At 55.2% G+C, this 18,774-nt stretch overlaps 2 protein-coding genes and 1 pseudogene across 2 annotated transcripts; 1 reads left to right on the plus strand and 2 right to left on the minus strand.

Annotated features, from left to right (window-relative positions):
* Positions 1-2,603: 2,603 nt before the first annotated feature.
* Positions 2,604-4,065, minus strand: LOC127017056 (inositol 1,4,5-trisphosphate receptor-interacting protein-like 1; annotated as a pseudogene).
* Positions 4,066-7,735: 3,670 nt separating this feature from the next.
* Positions 7,736-9,236, minus strand: LOC127017058 (inositol 1,4,5-trisphosphate receptor-interacting protein-like 1). Its single transcript, XM_050897937.1, is given in 5 exon segments — positions 7,736-7,943; positions 7,945-8,180; positions 8,183-8,434; positions 8,436-8,984; positions 9,177-9,236. Coding segments are annotated over 5 exon segments (1,305 nt in total).
* A 2,955-nt stretch (positions 9,237-12,191) lies between these two features.
* On the plus strand, positions 12,192-13,148 carry LOC127017059 (inositol 1,4,5-trisphosphate receptor-interacting protein-like 1). Its single transcript, XM_050897938.1, has one exon. The coding sequence runs from the start codon at positions 12,192-12,194 to the stop codon at positions 13,146-13,148; it is 957 nt and encodes a 318-aa protein (XP_050753895.1).
* The last annotated feature ends 5,626 nt before the right edge of the window (positions 13,149-18,774 follow it).

An 18,774-nucleotide genomic window follows, 5' to 3' on the forward strand; every position in this document is an offset into this window, starting at 1 on the left:
GTGAAGGGAAAGCAGTGCAAAATCATCTTTGTAGCCACGGTAGTCTCCACTCTTTTTCCCTGCGGTATGAAGTTGTCATCTAATCCACTAATTCCTTAAACAACTGAGAGCCGGCTCTTCTAAAATTCAGGGTCTTGAGTTTACTCTTCCCTTGGCCCATATCCCTCGAGATCGTGAATCCCACCAGGGCGTGATCTCTGCAGCCCAGCCTGCCACCAGTCTAGTTAGTTCATCTGTGTTGGTAAGCAACCGGTCCGGTAATGCTTCTCCTCTGGTCGGACTGTCTGTCAGCTGCATTAAGAAATTATCCTCAACGCACTCCAGGCGTCTCCTGGACTGCTTACAACTCGCTGTGCTGCATTTCCAGCAGATGTCAGGGTGATTCGAGTCCCCCAGCAGGATCAGAGGCTGCGAGCGTGATGCTTCCCGTAGTGGAAGGAAGAACGCTCTGCCAACATTCTCCCCTTGATCGGGTGACCTGTAGTAAACACCAACCGCAAGGTTTCCCTTGTTGGCTTGGCCTCTAACTTTCACCCATAAGCCCTCAACCTGTTCATCGCTGCTTTTCAAAGGCAGCTGTGTGCAATCAAGCCCATGTCTTTCATAGAGGGCAGCCCCCCGCCTCTCCTTCCTTGCCTGTCCCTCCTGAACAGTTCATAGCCATTGATTGCAGCGTTCCGGCCGTGTGATTCGTCCTACCAAGTTTCAGTGACAGCTCTTAGATCATAGCTTTCGAGCTGCACAGTGGCTTCCAGCTCCTGCTGTTTGTTACCCGTGCTACGTGCATTGGTAGGGACACTTCAGCTGGGCTGTCGACTGTGTCACCTTTTCAGAGGAACAAGCCCTAATTCCATTGAGGCATTTCACAGGTGTTTCCCTGTTGGTTCCTATCCATCAGCAGCGCCTGGCTCTTCTCGGTTACGCAAAACTCCACCCCCTTCCCCCACTAAGTCCACTTTGGAGCTCTCCTTATAAGTCTGACCAGCTTGCTGGCAAAGCCACTCTTTCTTGCCCCACTTGGTCAGGTGAACGCCATCAGCTGCCAACAGACGCAGCTTCTCAAAGGTAGATCCGCGATCACAGAAGCCAAAACCTTGAGTACCAGCTAGGCAGCCAGGCATTCACCTGTTCAGGTCGTCTCCTCCTTCCTGAACCCCTTCCTCTGACTACTGGGAGAAGGGGAAAACACTGGTGCGCAACAGCAGCCGGGAGAGAGGAGTGAGAATAGGTGAGAGAAACAACTCTGCAGACACCAAGGTCAGTGAAGAAGGCGGGGGAGGAGGTGCTCCAGGTGCCAGAGCAGAGATTCCCTGGCAGCCCGTGGTGAAGACCGTGGTGAGGCAGGCTGTCCCCTGCAGCTCATGGAAGTCAACAGTGGAGCAGATATCCAGCTGCAGCCCGTGGAGGACCCCACGCCTGAGCGGGTGGATGTGCCCGAAGGAGGCTGTGACCCTGTGGAGAGCCCGCGCTGGAGCAGGTTTTCTGGCAGGACTTGTGACCCCATGGGGGACCCAGGCTGGAGCAGTCCGTTTCTGAAGGACTGCGCCCCGTGGAAAGGACATGTGGAAAGGACCCATGCTGGAGCAGTTTGTGAAGAACTGCAGTCCGTGGGAAGGACCCACGTTGGAGAAATTCATGGAGGGCTGCCTCCCGTGGGAGGGACCCCATGCTGGAGCAGGGGAGAGTGTGAGGAGGAAGGAGCGGCAGAGACAACGTGTGATGAACTGACTGCAAGCCCCATTCCCGTCCCCCTGTGCCGCTCGGGGGAGGAGGTAGAGAAATCAGGAGTGAAGTTGAGCCGGGAAGAAGGGAGGGGTGGGGGAAGGTGTTTTAAGATTTGGTTTTATTACTCATTATCCTACTCTGATTTGATCGGTAATAAATTAAATTAATTTCCCTAAGTCGAGTCTGTTTTGCCCATGAAGGTAATTGCTGAGTATCTCCCAGTCCTTAGCTTGACCCACTGCCTTTCGCTGTATTTTTCTCCCCCTATCGTGCTGTGGAGGGGAGTGATAGAGCAGCTTGGTGGGCACCTGGCGTCCAGCCAAGGTCAACCCACCACAAGCAGTCCGCAGTCCGCACCCTATGCCTGCGTTCCCCAACAAAGTGATGCACAGACACTCACAGACGCAGCGTTTGTTCCAGCAAGCCATTTATTGGCATCTTTGCACAGGGTAAAGCTCCCGGAGGGAATGGACTCTCTCCAAGAGGGAGGGCAGTCACCATCCAGGTGGTAACGGGAGTCTCTGTCACAAGCCTCCTTGCAATGGCCCCTTCAGCTGCATCGGGTCAGACCCTCCGGAGTGTGCTTTTGCTGAGGAGGTAACGTGTGGGAGCAAGCCCAGTGTTCCCCAGTGAACACACGGAATCCTTGTATCCCCTGTTGTCGTCACCAGCTCCTTTGCACGGGGAGACTGTCAGGACAAGGACGCTGACGGTCTTGGTAGAGTGCTGCCGGGCAGGGTTTTCCCTCCCCTTTCTGTGTCCCGCATTCTCCCCTCTTTTTCCCTGTGGTATGAGGTCATCATCTGCCGTCAGCTGTGAGCCCTGCAAACACAGCTCTGTGCACGAAGACCTCTTTCAGCGCCCGTAAATCAGCGGTCTTATGCGCAATGTTGCAGCTCCTCGAACTCGCTCATTGCCTGGTCCTGGGTGGCCGGATCCTGCGCCAGGCACTGGAAGAGGTTGAGTGGTTCGAGCGTCCGGAAGTCTGGGGGCAAGCTGATCTCCTCAGGCACCCTCTCGTTGCCTAAGAAGAAGTGGCCAAGGCGTTTCTCCTCCAGGCAGCAGCGCAGGTGCCGCATGATAATCCCTCCTGCGCCAGCCTGACAGGGGTATGGTGGTCAGGAGGTGCCTCACCGCTGTCTTCAAGGTATAGGTGGAAAAGCCTGTGCCCACCAGGCTGCGGGCGCAGAGCTGCAGGCATTTGAGGTGGAGGCTGTCGTGCGGGGCCTGCCTGGCCATGTGCCTGAAGAAGTTAAGCTCTGCCACAGCACAGTTCTCCGGCCGTGTCGTGCTGCTGGTAAACGACTGCCTCTGCCTACTCGATGCTCATGAAGTTGTCCAAGTTGCCTTGCTGCACCCCAAAATCATCTCAATCAGGAGGGATCTCTTGGAGGCATTTGTGATTTGGAGCTTGCAGGAGCGGCTGGAGGGCAGCACCGTTAGACTGCATTTAGTCGACAGAGGCAAAACCTCCCAGGTTGTTGTCAGCAGTTCTTGGAACCAGCGGGCAGTTTTCTCGATATCTAGGTAGGAGCCGGTGCAGAGGGTGCGTAGGAGGCTGGGACCCTGATTTTTCCTCAGCTCCTCCTCGGGGTGGTGGAGGAAGCACAGCATGTCCCCCACCAGCCGCTCCCTCGCGCAGGTACAAACCAGCTCCACACGGAGGAATGAGTTCGTCGCTGGTAGTTCCCCTGCAGTGCTCAGCTCCAGGTGGAAGGCGTGCCCGTGGGGGGGCTTCAGGGGTACAAGCAGGCGGTAGACAGCATCATCCTTATGAGGAGTCCAGACTTTGATGGCTCTGTTCACCCTGATGGCTGGCTGCAGTCGTGGCAGGAAATCATTCTTGGAAAACATTTGGCATGCACACAGAAGCTTGTCCACCAGGTCCTTAACGAATTTGGACCTGTAGGGCAGGTCCTGCACGTGCTCCTGGAAGCGATTTTTCAAAAATCTTCCCACATCCAATGAAACAGCGGGGTTTTCTTCTTCCTCCTCCGTATTCTCCGTGTTTCTGGAGCCGCCCTCCTTGCTGCTGCTGGCTGGCTGACGGCTCCTTTTCCTGAGCCACCAGCAGAGCCCGCAGAGCAGGACCAGGACTCCAGCAATCGCCCACAACTGCCACTGCTGCAAGGCAGCAAAGAGCAGGGCTCCCCAGGCCAAGCCGCTCTGCTCCTGGCTCCTCTGCTCCAGCTCCTGCAGCAGCCGAGTCATCTCCTGGCTCAGCTGCTCCGCACGCTGCTGCATGCGCTCGTGCGTGGCCTCATCCAGCTCATCACCGACCATCTGCGGGTGCTGGATGATGGTTTGCGCAACCAGGGCGAGGAATTTTGTGGCCGCCATGGCCTGCAGAGGAGGGAGAGAAGGGGTTCAGTGGGCTGGGAGGGAGGCAGCTGGCGGCGGGGGAGCGGGGATGGGAGCCGCAGGGAGCTGGGGGCAGGTAGGAGAGGGGGCGAGGCAGCTGGGAGGCAGCAAGGCCTGCGCCCAGCCCCAGCGGCGGCGGCGACACCGTGCCCTGCCCAAGGCGCTCCTGTCAGCGGCTGGGCCCTCGATGCAGGGTGAGAACCCACTCCCTGGGAGCCCGCATTTCTGCCCCGGCCCTCGCCCAGCCCAGCCTCCCCCGGGCGTGCACACTTACCGCTGGCCCAGGCTGTACTGGGGCAGCGCTGCCTGCTGGCGCCCCTGATAACCGCCCCCATTGTGACTCGTCCCCTGTGCTGTCACAGGTGCCAGAGCGCATCACAGGCATGCCCGCCGGCCAGCCCCGGCCTTCGGCCCCACCCCGGCTCAGCGACTCACAGCTGCCCCGGGCAGCCAAAGCCCCGACACCCACAAAGTACAGACCCACTCGGCAGGACAGGGCTGCCAGGGGCTCCCTTTACAAAGCAGACAGAAGCCCCCCGAACCCTTACCAAACATAAAATCGGGTGACGTGACCTGTGGATGCTTTGGCCACAAAGATGGGATCGGCTCCCTTAGTGGTGGCCTCTGAGCTTGTGTCGTGCGTGTGCTCTTGGTGCCTTCATGACACCGATGGGTGGGTGGTGGTGTGTGTCCTGGTGGCGGGATGGGGCCTGTCCATGGCAGGATCTCTGTTCCTGCTGTGCCACTGCGAGAGGACATTGCTTCCAAAGAGACATTTCCCAAGGGTGATGAGGGGGTGCGGGTGGAGATTTCCCAGGGGGCAACTCCCACTGCCGATAGAGCACCGTCTTCTCCACGTCCAGCATGGTCAGTTCTGCGGTACCAACTCCCTGGGGAGTGTCTGGGACGGGCAGATTCTCCGCCCGGACCCCAGTGAACACATGGAGGCACACGAGCGGTGCCTCTCGCTTGGTCCCTGCCCAGATGGAGCTGCCAGGGAGGTTTCTCGGCCCACCTGAAATCGCCACCGTGGTCGTGACAGTGTGAAGGGAAAGCAGTGCAAAAATCATCTTTGTAGCCACGGTAGTCTCCACTCTTTTTCCCTGCGGTATGAAGTTGTCATCTAATCCACTAATTCCTTAAACAACTGAGAGCCGGCTCTTCTAAAATTCAGGGTCTTGAGTTTACTCTTCCCTTGGCCCATATCCCTCGAGATCGTGAATCCCACCAGGGCGTGATCTCTGCAGCCCAGCCTGCCACCAGTCTAGTTAGTTCATCTGTGTTGGTAAGCAACCGGTCCGGTAATGCTTCTCCTCTGGTCGGACTGTCTGTCAGCTGCATTAAGAAATTATCCTCAACGCACTCCAGGCGTCTCCTGGACTGCTTACAACTCGCTGTGCTGCATTTCCAGCAGATGTCAGGGTGATTCGAGTCCCCCAGCAGGATCAGAGGCTGCGAGCGTGATGCTTCCCGTAGTGGAAGGAAGAACGCTCTGCCAACATTCTCCCCTTGATCGGGTGACCTGTAGTAAACACCAACCGCAAGGTTTCCCTTGTTGGCTTGGCCTCTAACTTTCACCCATAAGCCCTCAACCTGTTCATCGCTGCTTTTCAAAGGCAGCTGTGTGCAATCAAGCCCATGTCTTTCATAGAGGGCAGCCCCCGCCTCTCCTTCCTTGCCTGTCCCTCCTGAACAGTTCATAGCCATTGATTGCAGCGTTCCGGCCGTGTGATTCGTCCTACCAAGTTTCAGTGACAGCTCTTAGATCATAGCTTTCGAGCTGCACAGTGGCTTCCAGCTCCTGCTGTTTGTTACCCGTGCTACGTGCATTGGTAGGGACACTTCAGCTGGGCTGTCGACTGTGTCACCTTTTCAGAGGAACAAGCCCTAATTCCATTGAGGCATTTCACAGGTGTTTTCCCTGTTGGTTCCTATCCATCAGCAGCGCCTGGCTCTTCTCGGTTACGCAAAACTCCACCCCCTTCCCCCACTAAGTCCACTTTGGAGCTCTCCTTATAAGTCTGACCAGCTTGCTGGCAAAGCCACTCTTTCTTGCCCCACTTGGTCAGGTGAACGCCATCAGCTGCCAACAGACGCAGCTTCTCAAAGGTAGATCCGCGATCACAGAAGCCAAAACCTTGAGTACCAGCTAGGCAGCCAGGCATTCACCTGTTCAGGTCGTCTCCTCCTTCCTGAACCCCTTCCTCTGACTACTGGGAGAAGGGGAAAACACTGGTGCGCAACAGCAGCCGGGAGAGAGGAGTGAGAATAGGTGAGAGAAACAACTCTGCAGACACCAAGGTCAGTGAAGAAGGCGGGGGAGGAGGTGCTCCAGGTGCCAGAGCAGAGATTCCCTGGCAGCCCGTGGTGAAGACCGTGGTGAGGCAGGCTGTCCCCCTGCAGCTCATGGAAGTCAACAGTGGAGCAGATATCCAGCTGCAGCCCGTGGAGGACCCCACGCCTGAGCGGGTGGATGTGCCCGAAGGAGGCTGTGACCTGTGGAGAGCCCGCGCTGGAGCAGGTTTCTGGCAGGACTTGTGACCCCATGGGGGACCCAGGCTGGAGCAGTCCGTTTCTGAAGGACTGCGCCCCGTGGAAAGGACATGTGGAAAGGACCCATGCTGGAGCAGTTTGTGAAGAACTGCAGTCCGTGGGAAGGACCCACGTTGGAGAAATTCATGGAGGGCTGCCTCCCGTGGGAGGGACCCCATGCTGGAGCAGGGGGAGAGTGTGAGGAGGAAGGAGCGGCAGAGACAACGTGTGATGAACTGACTGCAAGCCCCATTCCCCGTCCCCCTGTGCCGCTCGGGGGAGGAGGTAGAGAAATCAGGAGTGAAGTTGAGCCGGGAAGAAGGGAGGGGTGGGGGAAGGTGTTTTAAGATTTGGTTTTATTACTCATTATCCTACTCTGATTTGATCGGTAATAAATTAAATTAATTTCCCTAAGTCGAGTCTGTTTTGCCCATGAAGGTAATTGCTGAGTATCTCCCAGTCCTTAGCTTGACCCACTGCCTTTCGCTGTATTTTTCTCCCCCTATCGTGCTGTGGAGGGGGAGTGATAGAGCAGCTTGGTGGGCACCTGGCGTCCAGCCAAGGTCAACCCACCACAAGCAGTCCGCAGTCCGCACCCTATGCCTGCGTTCCCCAACAAAGTGATGCACAGACACTCACAGACGCAGCGTTTGTTCCAGCAAGCCATTTATTGGCATCTTTGCACAGGGTAAAGCTCCCGGAGGGAATGGACTCTCTCCAAGAGGGAGGGCAGTCACCATCCAGGTGGTAACGGGAGTCTCTGTCACAAGCCTCCTTGCAATGGCCCCTTCAGCTGCATCGGGTCAGACCCTCCGGAGTGTGCTTTTGCTGAGGAGGTAACGTGTGGGAGCAAGCCCAGTGTTCCCCAGTGAACACACGGAATCCTTGTATCCCCTGTTGTCGTCACCAGCTCCTTTGCACGGGGAGACTGTCAGGACAAGGACGCTGACGGTCTTGGTAGAGTGCTGCCGGGCAGGGTTTTCCCTCCCCTTTCTGTGTCCCACATTCTCCCCTCTTTTTCCCTGTGGTATGAGGTCATCATCTGCCGTCAGCTGTGAGCCCTGCAAACACAGCTCTGTGCACGAAGACCTCTTTCAGCGCCCGTAAATCAGCGGTCTTATGCGCAATGTTGCAGCTCCTCGAACTCGCTCATTGCCTGGTCCTGGGTGGCCGGATCCTGCGCCAGGCGCTGGAAGAGGTTGAGTGGTTCGAGCGTCCGGAAGTCTGGGGGCAAGCTGATCTCCTCAGGCACCCTCTCGTTGCCTAAGAAGAAGTGGCCAAGGCGTTTCTCCTCCAGGCAGCAGCGCAGGTGCCGCATGATAATCCCTCCTGCGCCAGCCTGACAGGGGTATGGTGGTCAGGAGGTGCCTCACCGCTGTCTTCAAGGTATAGGTGGAAAAGCCTGTGCCCACCAGGCTGCGGGCGCAGAGCTGCAGGCATTTGAGGTGGAGGCTGTCGTGCGGGGCCTGCCTGGCCATGTGCCTGAAGAAGTTAAGCTCTGCCACAGCACAGTTCTCCGGCCGTGTCGTGCTGCTGGTAAACGACTGCCTCTGCCTACTCGATTGCTCATGAAGTTGTCCAAGTTGCCTTGCTGCACCCCAAAAATCATCTCAATCAGGAGGGATCTCTTGGAGGCATTTGTGATTTGGAGCTTGCAGGAGCGGCTGGAGGGCAGCACCGTTAGACTGCATTTAGTCGACAGAGGCAAAACCTCCCAGGTTGTTGTCAGCAGTTCTTGGAACCAGCGGGCAGTTTTCTCGATATCTAGGTAGGAGCCGGTGCAGAGGGTGCGTAGGAGGCTGGGACCCTGATTTTTTCCTCAGCTCCTCCTCGGGGTGGTGGAGGAAGCACAGCATGTCCCCCACCAGCCGCTCCCTCGCGCAGGTACAAACCAGCTCCACACGGAGGAATGAGTTCGTCGCTGGTAGTTCCCCTGCAGTGCTCAGCTCCAGGTGGAAGGCGTGCCCGTGGGGGGGCTTCAGGGGTACAAGCAGGCGGTAGACAGCATCATCCTTATGAGGAGTCCAGACTTTGATGGCTCTGTTCACCCTGATGGCTGGCTGCAGTCGTGGCAGGAAATCATTCTTGGAAAACATTTGGCATGCACACAGAAGCTTGTCCACCAGGTCCTTAACGAATTTGGACCTGTAGGGCAGGTCCTGCACGTGCTCCTGGAAGCGATTTTTCAAAAATCTTCCCACATCCAATGAAACAGCGGGGTTTTCTTCTTCCTCCTCCGTATTCTCCGTGTTTCTGGAGCCGCCCTCCTTGCTGCTGCTGGCTGGCTGACGGCTCCTTTTCCTGAGCCACCAGCAGAGCCCAAAGAGCAGGACCAGGACTCCAGCAATCGCCCACAACTGCCACTGCTGCAAGGCAGCAAAGAGCAGGGCTCCCCAGGCCAAGCCGCTCTGCTCCTGGCTCCTCTGCTCCAGCTCCTGGAGCATCTGCTCCTGGCTCCTCTGCTCCAGCTCCTGCAGCAGCCGAGTCATCTCCTGGCTCAGCTGCTCTGCACGCTGCTGCATGCGCTCGTGCGTGGCCTCATCCAGCTCATCACCGACCATCTGCGGGTGCTGGATGATGGTTTGCGCAACCAGGGCGAGGAATTTTGTGGCCGCCATGGCCTGCAGAGGAGGGAGAGAAGGGGTTCAGTGGGGCTGGGAGGGAGGCAGCTGGCGGCGGGGGGAGCGGGGACGGGAGCCGCAGGGAGCTGGGGGCAGGTAGGAGAGGGGGCGAGGCAGCTGGGAGGCAGCAAGGCCTGCGCCCAGCCCCAGCGGCGGCGGCACCGTGCCCTGCCCAAGGCGCTCCTGTCAGCAGCTGGGCCCTCGATGCAGGGTGAGAACCCACTCCCTGGGAGCCCGCATTTCTGCCCCGGCCCTCGCCCAGCCCAGCCTCCCCAGGCGTGCACACTTACCGCTGGCCCAGGCTGTACTGGGGCAGCGCTGCCTGCTGGCGCCCCTGATAACCGCCCCCATTGTGACTCGTCCCCTGTGCTGTCACAGGTGCCAGAGCGCATCACAGGCACGCCCGCCAGCCAGCCCCGGCCTTCGGCCCCACCCCGGCTCAGCGACTCACAGCTGCCCCGGGCAGCCAAAGCCCCGACACCCACAAAGTACAGACCCACTCGGCAGGACAGGGCTGCCAGGGGCTCCCTTTACAAAGCAGACAGAAGCCCCCCGAACCCTTACCAAACATAAAATCGGGTGACGTGACCTGTGGATGCTTTAGCCACAAAGATGGGATCGGCTCCCTTAGTGGTGGCCTCTGAGCTTGTGGTCGTGCGTGTGCTCTTGGTGCCTTCATGACACCGATGGGTGGGTGGTGGTGTGTGTCCTGGTGGCGGGATGGGGCCTGTCCATGGCAGGATCTCTGTTCCTGCTGTGCCACTGCGAGAGGACATTGCTTCCAAAGAGACATTTCCCAAGGGCGATGAGGGGGTGCGGGTGGAGATTTCCCAGGGGGCAACTCCCACTGCCGATAGAGCACCGTCTTCTCCACGTCCAGCATGGTCAGTTCTGCGGTACCAACTCCCTGGGGAGTGTCTGGGACGGGCAGGTTCTCCGCCCGGACCCCAGTGAACACATGGAGGCACACGAGCGGTGCCTCTCGCTTGGTCCCTGCCCAGATGGAGCTGCCAGGGAGGTTTCTCGGCCCACCTGAAATCGCCACCGTGGTCGTGACAGTGTGAAGGGAAAGCAGTGCAAAAATCATCTTTGTAGCCACGGTAGTCTCCACTCTTTTTCCCTGCGGTATGAAGTTGTCGTCTGCCGTCAGCTGTGAGCCTCGCAAACACAGCTCTGTGCATGGAGACCTCTTTCAGTGTCTGTAGTTCATCCAGTCTTGTGAGCTGTCTCGCAGCTCCACAAAGTCATGCAGTGCCTCGGCGTGGGCGTCCAGATCATGTGCCAAGTGCTGGAAGAGGTTGAGCAATTTGGCCATTTGGAAGTCCAGGGGCAAGACTATGCTTTAGGTCGACCAGAAGGTCCTTACTCAGCCATGCTGGTCTCCTGCCTTCCTTGCCTGATTTCTTACATGTGGGAATTGAGAGCTCTTGTGCTCTAAGAAAGATGTCCTTACAGGGCTACCAGCTCTGTTCTGCTCCTTCATCCCTGAGGGCAGTTTCCCAGGGGGTCCCATCCACTAATTCCTTAAACAAGCCCTAATTCCATTGAGGCATTTCACAGGTGTTTCCCTGTTGGTTCCTATCCATCAGCAGCGCCTGGCTCTTCTCGGTTACGCAAAACTCCACCCCCTTCCCCCACTAAGTCCACTTTGGAGCTCTCCTTATAAGTCTGACCAGCTTGTTGGCAAAGCCACTCTTTCTTGCCCAACTTGGTCAGGTGAATGCCATCAGCTGCCAACAGACGCAGCTTCTCAAAGGTAGATCCGCGATCACAGATCACAGAAGCCAAAACCTTGAGTACCAGCTAGGCAGCCAGGCATTCACCTGTTCAGTTCGTCTCCTCCTTCCTGAACCCCTTCCTCTGACTACAGGGAGGATAGAGGAGAATACCACCTGTGCTTCTCATCCCTTCAGCATTGCTCTGAGGGATATATGGTCTCTTTTGATGGTTCTAAGTTGCCTCGTCACAGTATCATTAGACCCGATGTCACATAGTCGGAGTGGATGACAACCTGTAGGCTTCAGCAAGCTTTGCCGCTTCTCAGTGACATCACGAATGTGAGCTCCTGTTGGGCAGCAAACTTCTGTAGACAAACTGCCTGGACCGCAAGCAGGTGCTTCGGTGCCTCTCAGAAAGGAATCTCCAATTGCTAATACCTTCCGTACTTTCCTGGTGGCACTGGTTCCAATGCAGATGGGTGGGTGGGTGGCTCCACTTTGCCTGCTTGACTTTTCCTGGATCCTGTCCGTTACTCAGGTGCTCTGAATTCTCCATTCCCAGACTGTCATGTCTGCATCCTAGCCCCTCTAACACCTCTGTGAAACCCTCCCATTATCTGGCATCATAGATAAGTAACTGTAGCAAGACCAACTCCAGGGTCATTTAGATCAAGAAAGAAGCAGATGGATGGTGACGCCACAGAATTCCAGCTGCTTGAAAAATAGTAGTATGTGTGTGTTAAGTAGTGATTGGTTAAATCATGTTGTACCTGAACGCTAGAGAAAGGTGGAAGAAACCCATGTAAAAAAATAAAAATCAAAGAAAGAATTCATATCCACCTCGCCTCTACTGGTGACCAGACCTCCCTTTTCGGGAACCGTTCTGCTTCACCGCGGCTCGGGGGAGCCTGGGCTAGACGAGGGCCAGGGCAGAAACACGGGCTCCCGGGGAGCAGGTTCTCACCCTGCATCGAGGGCCCAGCCGCTGACGGGAGCGCCTTGGGCAGGGCACGGTGCCGCCGCCGCTGGGGCTGGGCGCAGGCCTTGCTGCCTCCCAGCTGCCTCGCCCCCTCTCCTACCTGCCCCCAGCTCCCTGCGGCTCCCGTCCCCGCTCCCCCCGCCGCCAGCTGCCTCCCTCCCAGCCCCACTGAACCCCTTCTCTCCCTCCTCTGCAGGCCATGGCTGCACACGACTCTTCTTCCGGGTTGCGAAAAGCATCGTCCAGAAAGCGCAGATGGTCGGTGATGAGCTGGATGAGGCCACGCGTGAGCGCATGCAGCAGCGTGCGGAGCATCTGAGCCAGGAGATGACTCGGCTGCTGCAGGAGCTGGAGCAGAGGAGCCAGGAGCAGAGCGGCTTTGCCTGGGGAGCCCTGCTCTTTGCCGCCTTGCAGCAGTGGCAGTTCTGGGCCGTTGCTGGAGGGCTGGTCCTGCTCTTTGGGCTCTGCTGGTGGCTCAGGAAAAGGAGCCAGCAGCCAGCCAGCAGCAGCAAGGAGGGCAGTTCCAGAAACAAGGCGGACAAGGAGGAGCAAGATGTAAAAGACAGTGTTGCACTGGATGTGGGACGAATTTCGGCCAAGCGCCTCCTGGACCTGCCACAATCGTTCACGATGGTGGAGGAGCTGATGGGTGAACTTCTCCCTGTCTGCCGAAAACTTTCCAGGAATAGTTTTGTGCCGCAACTGAAGCCAGCCATCGGGGTGGTCAGCGCCTTCGAAGGCTGGAGTCCCCGTGACAACGATGCTGTCTACCGCCTACTCGTGCCCCTGAAGCCCCCCCGTGGGCACGCCTTCCACCTGGAGCTGGGCACCGCGGAGGAGATGCCAGCGAGGAACTCCAGACTGCGCGTGGAGCTGGAGTGCACCTGCACGAGGGAGCAGCTGGTGGAGGACATGCTGTGCTTCCTCCATCACCCCGAGGAGGAGCTGAGGAAAAATCAGGCTCCCAGCCTCCTAGGCACCCTCTGCACTGGCCCCTACCTGGACATGGAGAAAACCGCCCGCTGGTTCCAGATATTGGTAGAAGCAGCCTGGGTGGTTTTGCCTCAGTCGAGACACTGCCGTCTAACAGTGCTGCCCTCCAGGCGCTGCTGCAAGCTCCGGCTGACAAACGCTTCCGACAGTACCTTCCTGATTGAGATGATGTTTGGGGTGCAGCAGGATGGCTCGGACACCTTCCTGAGCATCGAGTAGGCAGAGGCCAGCGTTACCAGCAGCAGGAGGTGGCCAGAGAGCTGTGCTGGGGCAGAGGTGCGGTTCTTCAGGCACAGGGCCACGCCTGAAGTCACTCCCCGGGGAGCTGGTGCTGCAGAACGGAGCGTGCTGGAGACGGAGAACACGCTGCTCAATCGGCAGTGGGAATTGCTGCCGCACCTTTCCTCCACAGCAAAAGCACGCTCTGGCGAGTGGGACCCGATGCAGCTGAAGGGGCCAGTGCAAGGAGCCTTGCAAGACAGACTCCTGTTACCACCTGGACAGCGACCGCCCTCCCTCCCACGAGTCCATTCCCTCCGGGAGATTTACCGTGTGCAAAGATGTCAATAAATCACTCGTTGGAACAAACGCTGCGTCCGTGAGTGCCTGTGCCTCCCTCTGTTGGCGAACGCGGGCTTAGGGTGCTGACAGCTCGGCTGCCGCAGAGTCCGGGAGCGTTTTGCAGAAGAGCTGGTGCAGTGGGCTCTGGTTTCAAGTATTGTGTAACTAAGGCTCCCCCACCTGTCCGTGCTCCTGCGTCGGAGGAATTGGAATAATTTGTCACCCTCCGTAGCTGCGGACGTTGCCTGTGTGCCGTAGGGAGCCTGAAGTGACTTCTTTGGGAGCCATCCACAAACTATGTCCTGGGAGCTCGACAGCATTGCCCTTGGGTGACCTCAGTGAGGTGGGTGTCACGCTGTCCGAGTGGGGAGCCCTTTGCAGAGGGAACAAGTGCCATGACTGCGGAGCGGGGCTCTGGCTTCTCTGGCTCCTGTACAAGCATGAGGCTTGTTCACCATACCCTCTCATGACCTGCAAGCTCAGGTTCCCACCACCTTAACGAGGGAGACTTAACACGTGCAGCAAGGTTAAAGAAAGCTTTTGAGATGTCTCCAATTCAAAGCATACATTTGTGCAGTCCATGCCAGGTTTCTGCGAAGCAGTGGCCTGACAACAGCTGTATGGCAGAAGAGGTTTACTCACACCTGTATTTGGGACACCTCCAATGGAAAGCCATTGACTCTATACGGGCAAAGATTTGCAAGCCCTTCGATAACTGTCACATCAAAAGAACTGTCTATGTCCGAGTGCTAGAGAAGCCCAGGCTTCTCCGCGTTTTCAGTTAGACGGTGCAGAGCACGGCCAGTTCTTCCATGATGCGCAAAGCTATCAGAACCTTCCTCGCCTAATGATGGATCTTGGGAAAATGAAGTTAAAATCGAGATGAGATGCTATCTCTGCAGCTTTCATGCCAGTGTTTTTCACTCTGTGGCCACACCTTTCCCCCCCCAAAGTTTGTTTCGCTGCAAAATGGCCATAATAACACTGCATTTACCATGCATCTTTGCTGGTTCAATGAGGTAAAGCACATTATGGTTTTGCTATATGAAAGCAAAAAGAGAAACATCTTATTTGAGTAAGACCTCCCATGTGAATTTTTTCATTTGAAGACATCCGTGATATTCTTGTTTGGTGCTTCGCATTCCTCCAGCCTCAAAGAGCAAACTCTGAGCCACAGTTAATGACAGTTTGCTGATCTCTCCTCTTGAACCTGTTGCTTGTTTCTTGGAGCTTTGTTTCCCTCTTGTATACTTGTGAGCTTTTGAACCAATGGAAATGTTTACCTAGCAGGTTCATCTTGCCAAGTTCTTTTGATCAAGGACAAGGCTGAGAATCTGGGGGACAAAGAAGAATGACAAGCACTGATTGAGACCATGAAGACAATGCAATCTGTTTAGCCCTCTGTATGGTATCCCAACAGATTGTTACCACAAAGTCAGGCTTGCCAGTGACCGAGGCCAAAGCACTTTCATCACATTAACTGATTCCCATTCCAAGAGGTTCCAGGTTTTCCAGGCTCTTTGGCAATTTCCTGTCACTTCCTCAGAGTTGCTTACCCTTCTGCAGTCTCTTCTCGGAGACGGGTATCCTAGGTGGAATTTTCTCTTTTTCATATTTGATATTCTTTTTCATATTTCATTTTTCATTTCTCTCCAAGAAGGAAGGCTGAGGGAGATCTAATTGCTGTCTTCCACTACACAGAGCCTGTCTTTTCTCAGAGGTGCACAGTGAAAGAATGTAAGGCAATAGTCACACATTGCACCAAGGGAAGTACGCCAGGAGAGCAGATAAGCCCTGGAAGAGGTAGCCAGAGAGGATGGCGAATCTCCTTCTTTGGCAACATTAAAAGTTCAGCTGGACAAGACCCTGAGTGACGTGTCCTAACTTTGGTGTTAGCCCTGCTTTGAGTAGGGGGCTAGACTAAAGACCTCCAGAGGTCTCTCCCAACTCAAATTCTCTATGTTACTCTGATTGTGACAGTGAGGATCAAACGGCCTTGGTGACCTTGTTGTGTGGGTGAAAGACCTTATAGTGCAGGTGTTTCCATTGCTCTGGAGGCCCTCAGGTGGAGCTACCAGTAACAAAAGCATTGTCCAAAGATTGTTGGAGGGGGCACTGCTGATGGTGGGGGGAGTCTTTTCTTTGATGATGACAACAGCAGAGATGAGCTTGTACAAAACTGCGTTACTTGAAGCCCTAATGTATATGATGAACAAAGAAAGAGCCAGCACAGATCCCCAAGTGAGCTGTTAGTGATGGCAGATATATCGCTGAGCAAAAAGCGGTGCTGTTTACAGTTGCCAACACTGTGGCCAGGAGTCACCCAGCACTTGGGCAGTTTTCCATGCTGGGCTGCCTGGCACAGCAGCCCTTACATCCTGCATACTAGAGCTCTTATCTCGGTAACAGCCACCTAGCAAAGGCAAGTGACCAGCTTCAGCATTTTCTTCACTCATGGAAATCAGCCCATTTCCTTCACAGTTGATTGATAGTTATCCACAGGAATTTCGCTTTGCAGGTCTTAAATAAGAAACCAGGAAGTCTGAGGATCTCTATTGAAGAAAGCTTTAGCATAAGTGTTTAATAGCCTGGCATAAGATCACAGCATAAAAACCAAAATGACCCATGTTAGAAAACTGAATGTTCTGACCACAGTTATGAGTAACAGATATTTATAGAAGAACTATAAGAAAGTGTAAAAATGAGGGTCGTCTAATGGTTTTTAGCCCTAAGCACAACAGGAAATACAACCACAATCACATGGTAAGGCATTTCCTTGGCAACTGATAACATTTGCCATTAAGCCAGAATTAATTTCAGGCTGTAATCTGCCTAAGGACACAGAACACATAAGGATGCAGCAAGATAGCTAACACCATACACAGAAAAAGGAAATGGCTGAACTGGGGGTACGATGGGAGTGGGAAGGAGCAAGAGCAGGACTCGGCGTAAGAAAACCCTGTCCTAGCGTGTTGTGTCATGGGCAGGAAATGCTCCCTGCCCTCCATTACCACCGGATCTCACTACGTGGGTTTCCCTGCAATGGACTGGGTAAATAACGCAGGTGCGAGAAGTCTGTATTGCTTCTGTTTCCCTGGTCCCATAACTGTGTCATGGGTCTCTCCTAGCTTAGGAGCAAAAAGTATTAATTAACTGCCTTACCAGACACACTGCCTCCATGATTGCCCAGGCCCTGACCAGCCCCCCAGGGCTTCCCTCCACCCTGTCCATGGCCCAGGATTCCCCTCCAGCTCAAACCAGGGCTGTCAGTCCCTGTCCCAGTGACACTGCAGGCTGTCAGTTTCCAGCTTCCCCCAGCCTTGCCTGGCCTGGCCATGGGCCCCAACGAGCCAGCCCTACCAGTGGGCCAACATCCCAGCCTGTCCTCGGCCTGGCCCTGCCCCCCACATCCCTGCCTGGCCATCCCTGGACATGACTCTGAGCTGCAGATTGACTTCCTGGCTTGAACTCATCCTGCCTCATCACCATGAACCTGCTTGATGATCTGCAGGTGTGATTGAACCTGCTGAGAGTCTCCAGGCCTGCCCTGCTCCCTGCTTCCTGGATGGGGGCTGTGGGACAGGCCTTGGTGTTAGCACACTCAGCTCCCAACTCCCGGGCCCTGAGGGAGCTGCCAGCCCTCGCTGCACCCTGGCACAAGTGTCTGCAGTGCCATGATACCTAGGTTCTGCTGCAAGTCCTTGCCAGGAAACAACACCCCAACCCACCCATAGCCTCCTGCACCCTAATAGATCCTGTTGTTGCTGTAACTGCAAGCTACAGATTAGGTGGCAGCGGAGCGGTCCCAAGGGAAGGTTGAACTGGGCCAACAGAAGTCCTTCTGTCAATTTATGAGTTGTGGAGAAGTGTTACTGCTTGATAGCTGGATCTGTTGGTTTCCCACAACTGAAAACTACAGTGATGAGGCCTTATGTCTGCTTCTTCAGCTCCTTCTTGAGGAATGAGCAGCATTGAATACATCTGTCAGTCCAGCTGGCCCGAGGTCTTGGGAAACGTGAGAGAAGAGCTGCCCTCACCAGCGATTTGTTTTGATTAACTAGCATCTAGGAGGGTTGTATGAACTTGCATCTAGGCGGGATGTATTCATGATCTCTCAGTGCACAGGGATAATGGTGGCTGGTTCATCAGATAGACTGTCCCCTCTTACCTTCCCAGCTATCTAGACAGGTTCTTACTCTGGTTATGAAGCAGGTGTGAGGTGCCAGCATCAGCCCTCGGATGAGGATGTTGTACCTACAGCAGCTCCCAGCACTTAGGAAGTGCTCAGTTTTCATGACTGGGATGAGTGGTGTCAGGCTAACCCAGTGTCCAGACCCCTGGGGTGGGAAGGAGTCAATGACAGTGCTTTGGCTCAGCCCGGATCCCCCTTCTCTCAGTGACTCTCATTCAGTAGCTACAACAAGTGGCACAGCTCCAGCAGCCTCCACCAAGAGCATGTTCTGCAGCTTTTAATCCAGGCAAAATAAGGAGAGGAGCACAGTCACAGCTAACAGAATTTATTCTTACCTTTATGAGGAACGGCTTCAAGTGGAGCACTCCACTGAGTGAATATGGGTTCCTCCTTCCTTTCTTCCCCAAAGCAACTTATTTGTGAAGATCCCAGTAGTGAACAGATACTGTGCTTTCTCTCCCTCTTTCCCTCTGCAAGTGTCAACCAAGTATGAACAAGATGCTGTGTGATGGGACACTCCTTTCACGTCAGAACAATCTGTAGTGGTTATTAAAGATTCACAGGAAGGTATGAAGAAACAGACTGAGAAAAGGTGATGTGTATTCCCTGTTCCAGAGCTACAGGAAAACAAAGGTGTCGTGGTTTAACCCCAGTCAGCAACTAAGCACCACACAGCCACTTGCTCACTCCTCCCCCCTCCCAGTGGGATGGGGAGGAGACTCAAAAAAAAGTAAAACTTGTGGGTTGAGATAAGAACAGTTTAATGACTAAAGTAAAATAAAATATAATACCAACAATAATAATAAAAATATAATACTAATACTAATGAAAAGCAATATAACAAAAAAAAGAGAAAGAAATAAAGCCCAAGAAAATACGAGTGAGGCACAATCAATGTGCGATGAGTCGATGAGGCGAATGCAGCCATTTGCCCCTCCCGGCCAACTCCCCCCAGTTTATATACTGAGCACGACATTTATCCCTTTGGCTAGTTCAGGTCAGCTGTCCTGGCTATGCTCCCTCCCAGCTTCTTGTACACCTGCTTGCTGGCAGAGCATGGGAAACTGAAAAATCCTTAACTTAGGATAAGCG

Source organism: Gymnogyps californianus, chromosome 5 (genome assembly GCF_018139145.2).
Source record: "Gymnogyps californianus isolate 813 chromosome 5, ASM1813914v2, whole genome shotgun sequence".
Lineage (NCBI taxonomy): Eukaryota > Metazoa > Chordata > Aves > Accipitriformes > Cathartidae > Gymnogyps > Gymnogyps californianus.

What these genes read in the sequence shown, in the direction of transcription:
- LOC127017059 (XM_050897938.1), top strand. Translation starts at nt 12,192, where the DNA reads ATGGTCGGTGATGAGCTGGATGAGGCCACGCGTGAGCGCATGCAGCAG.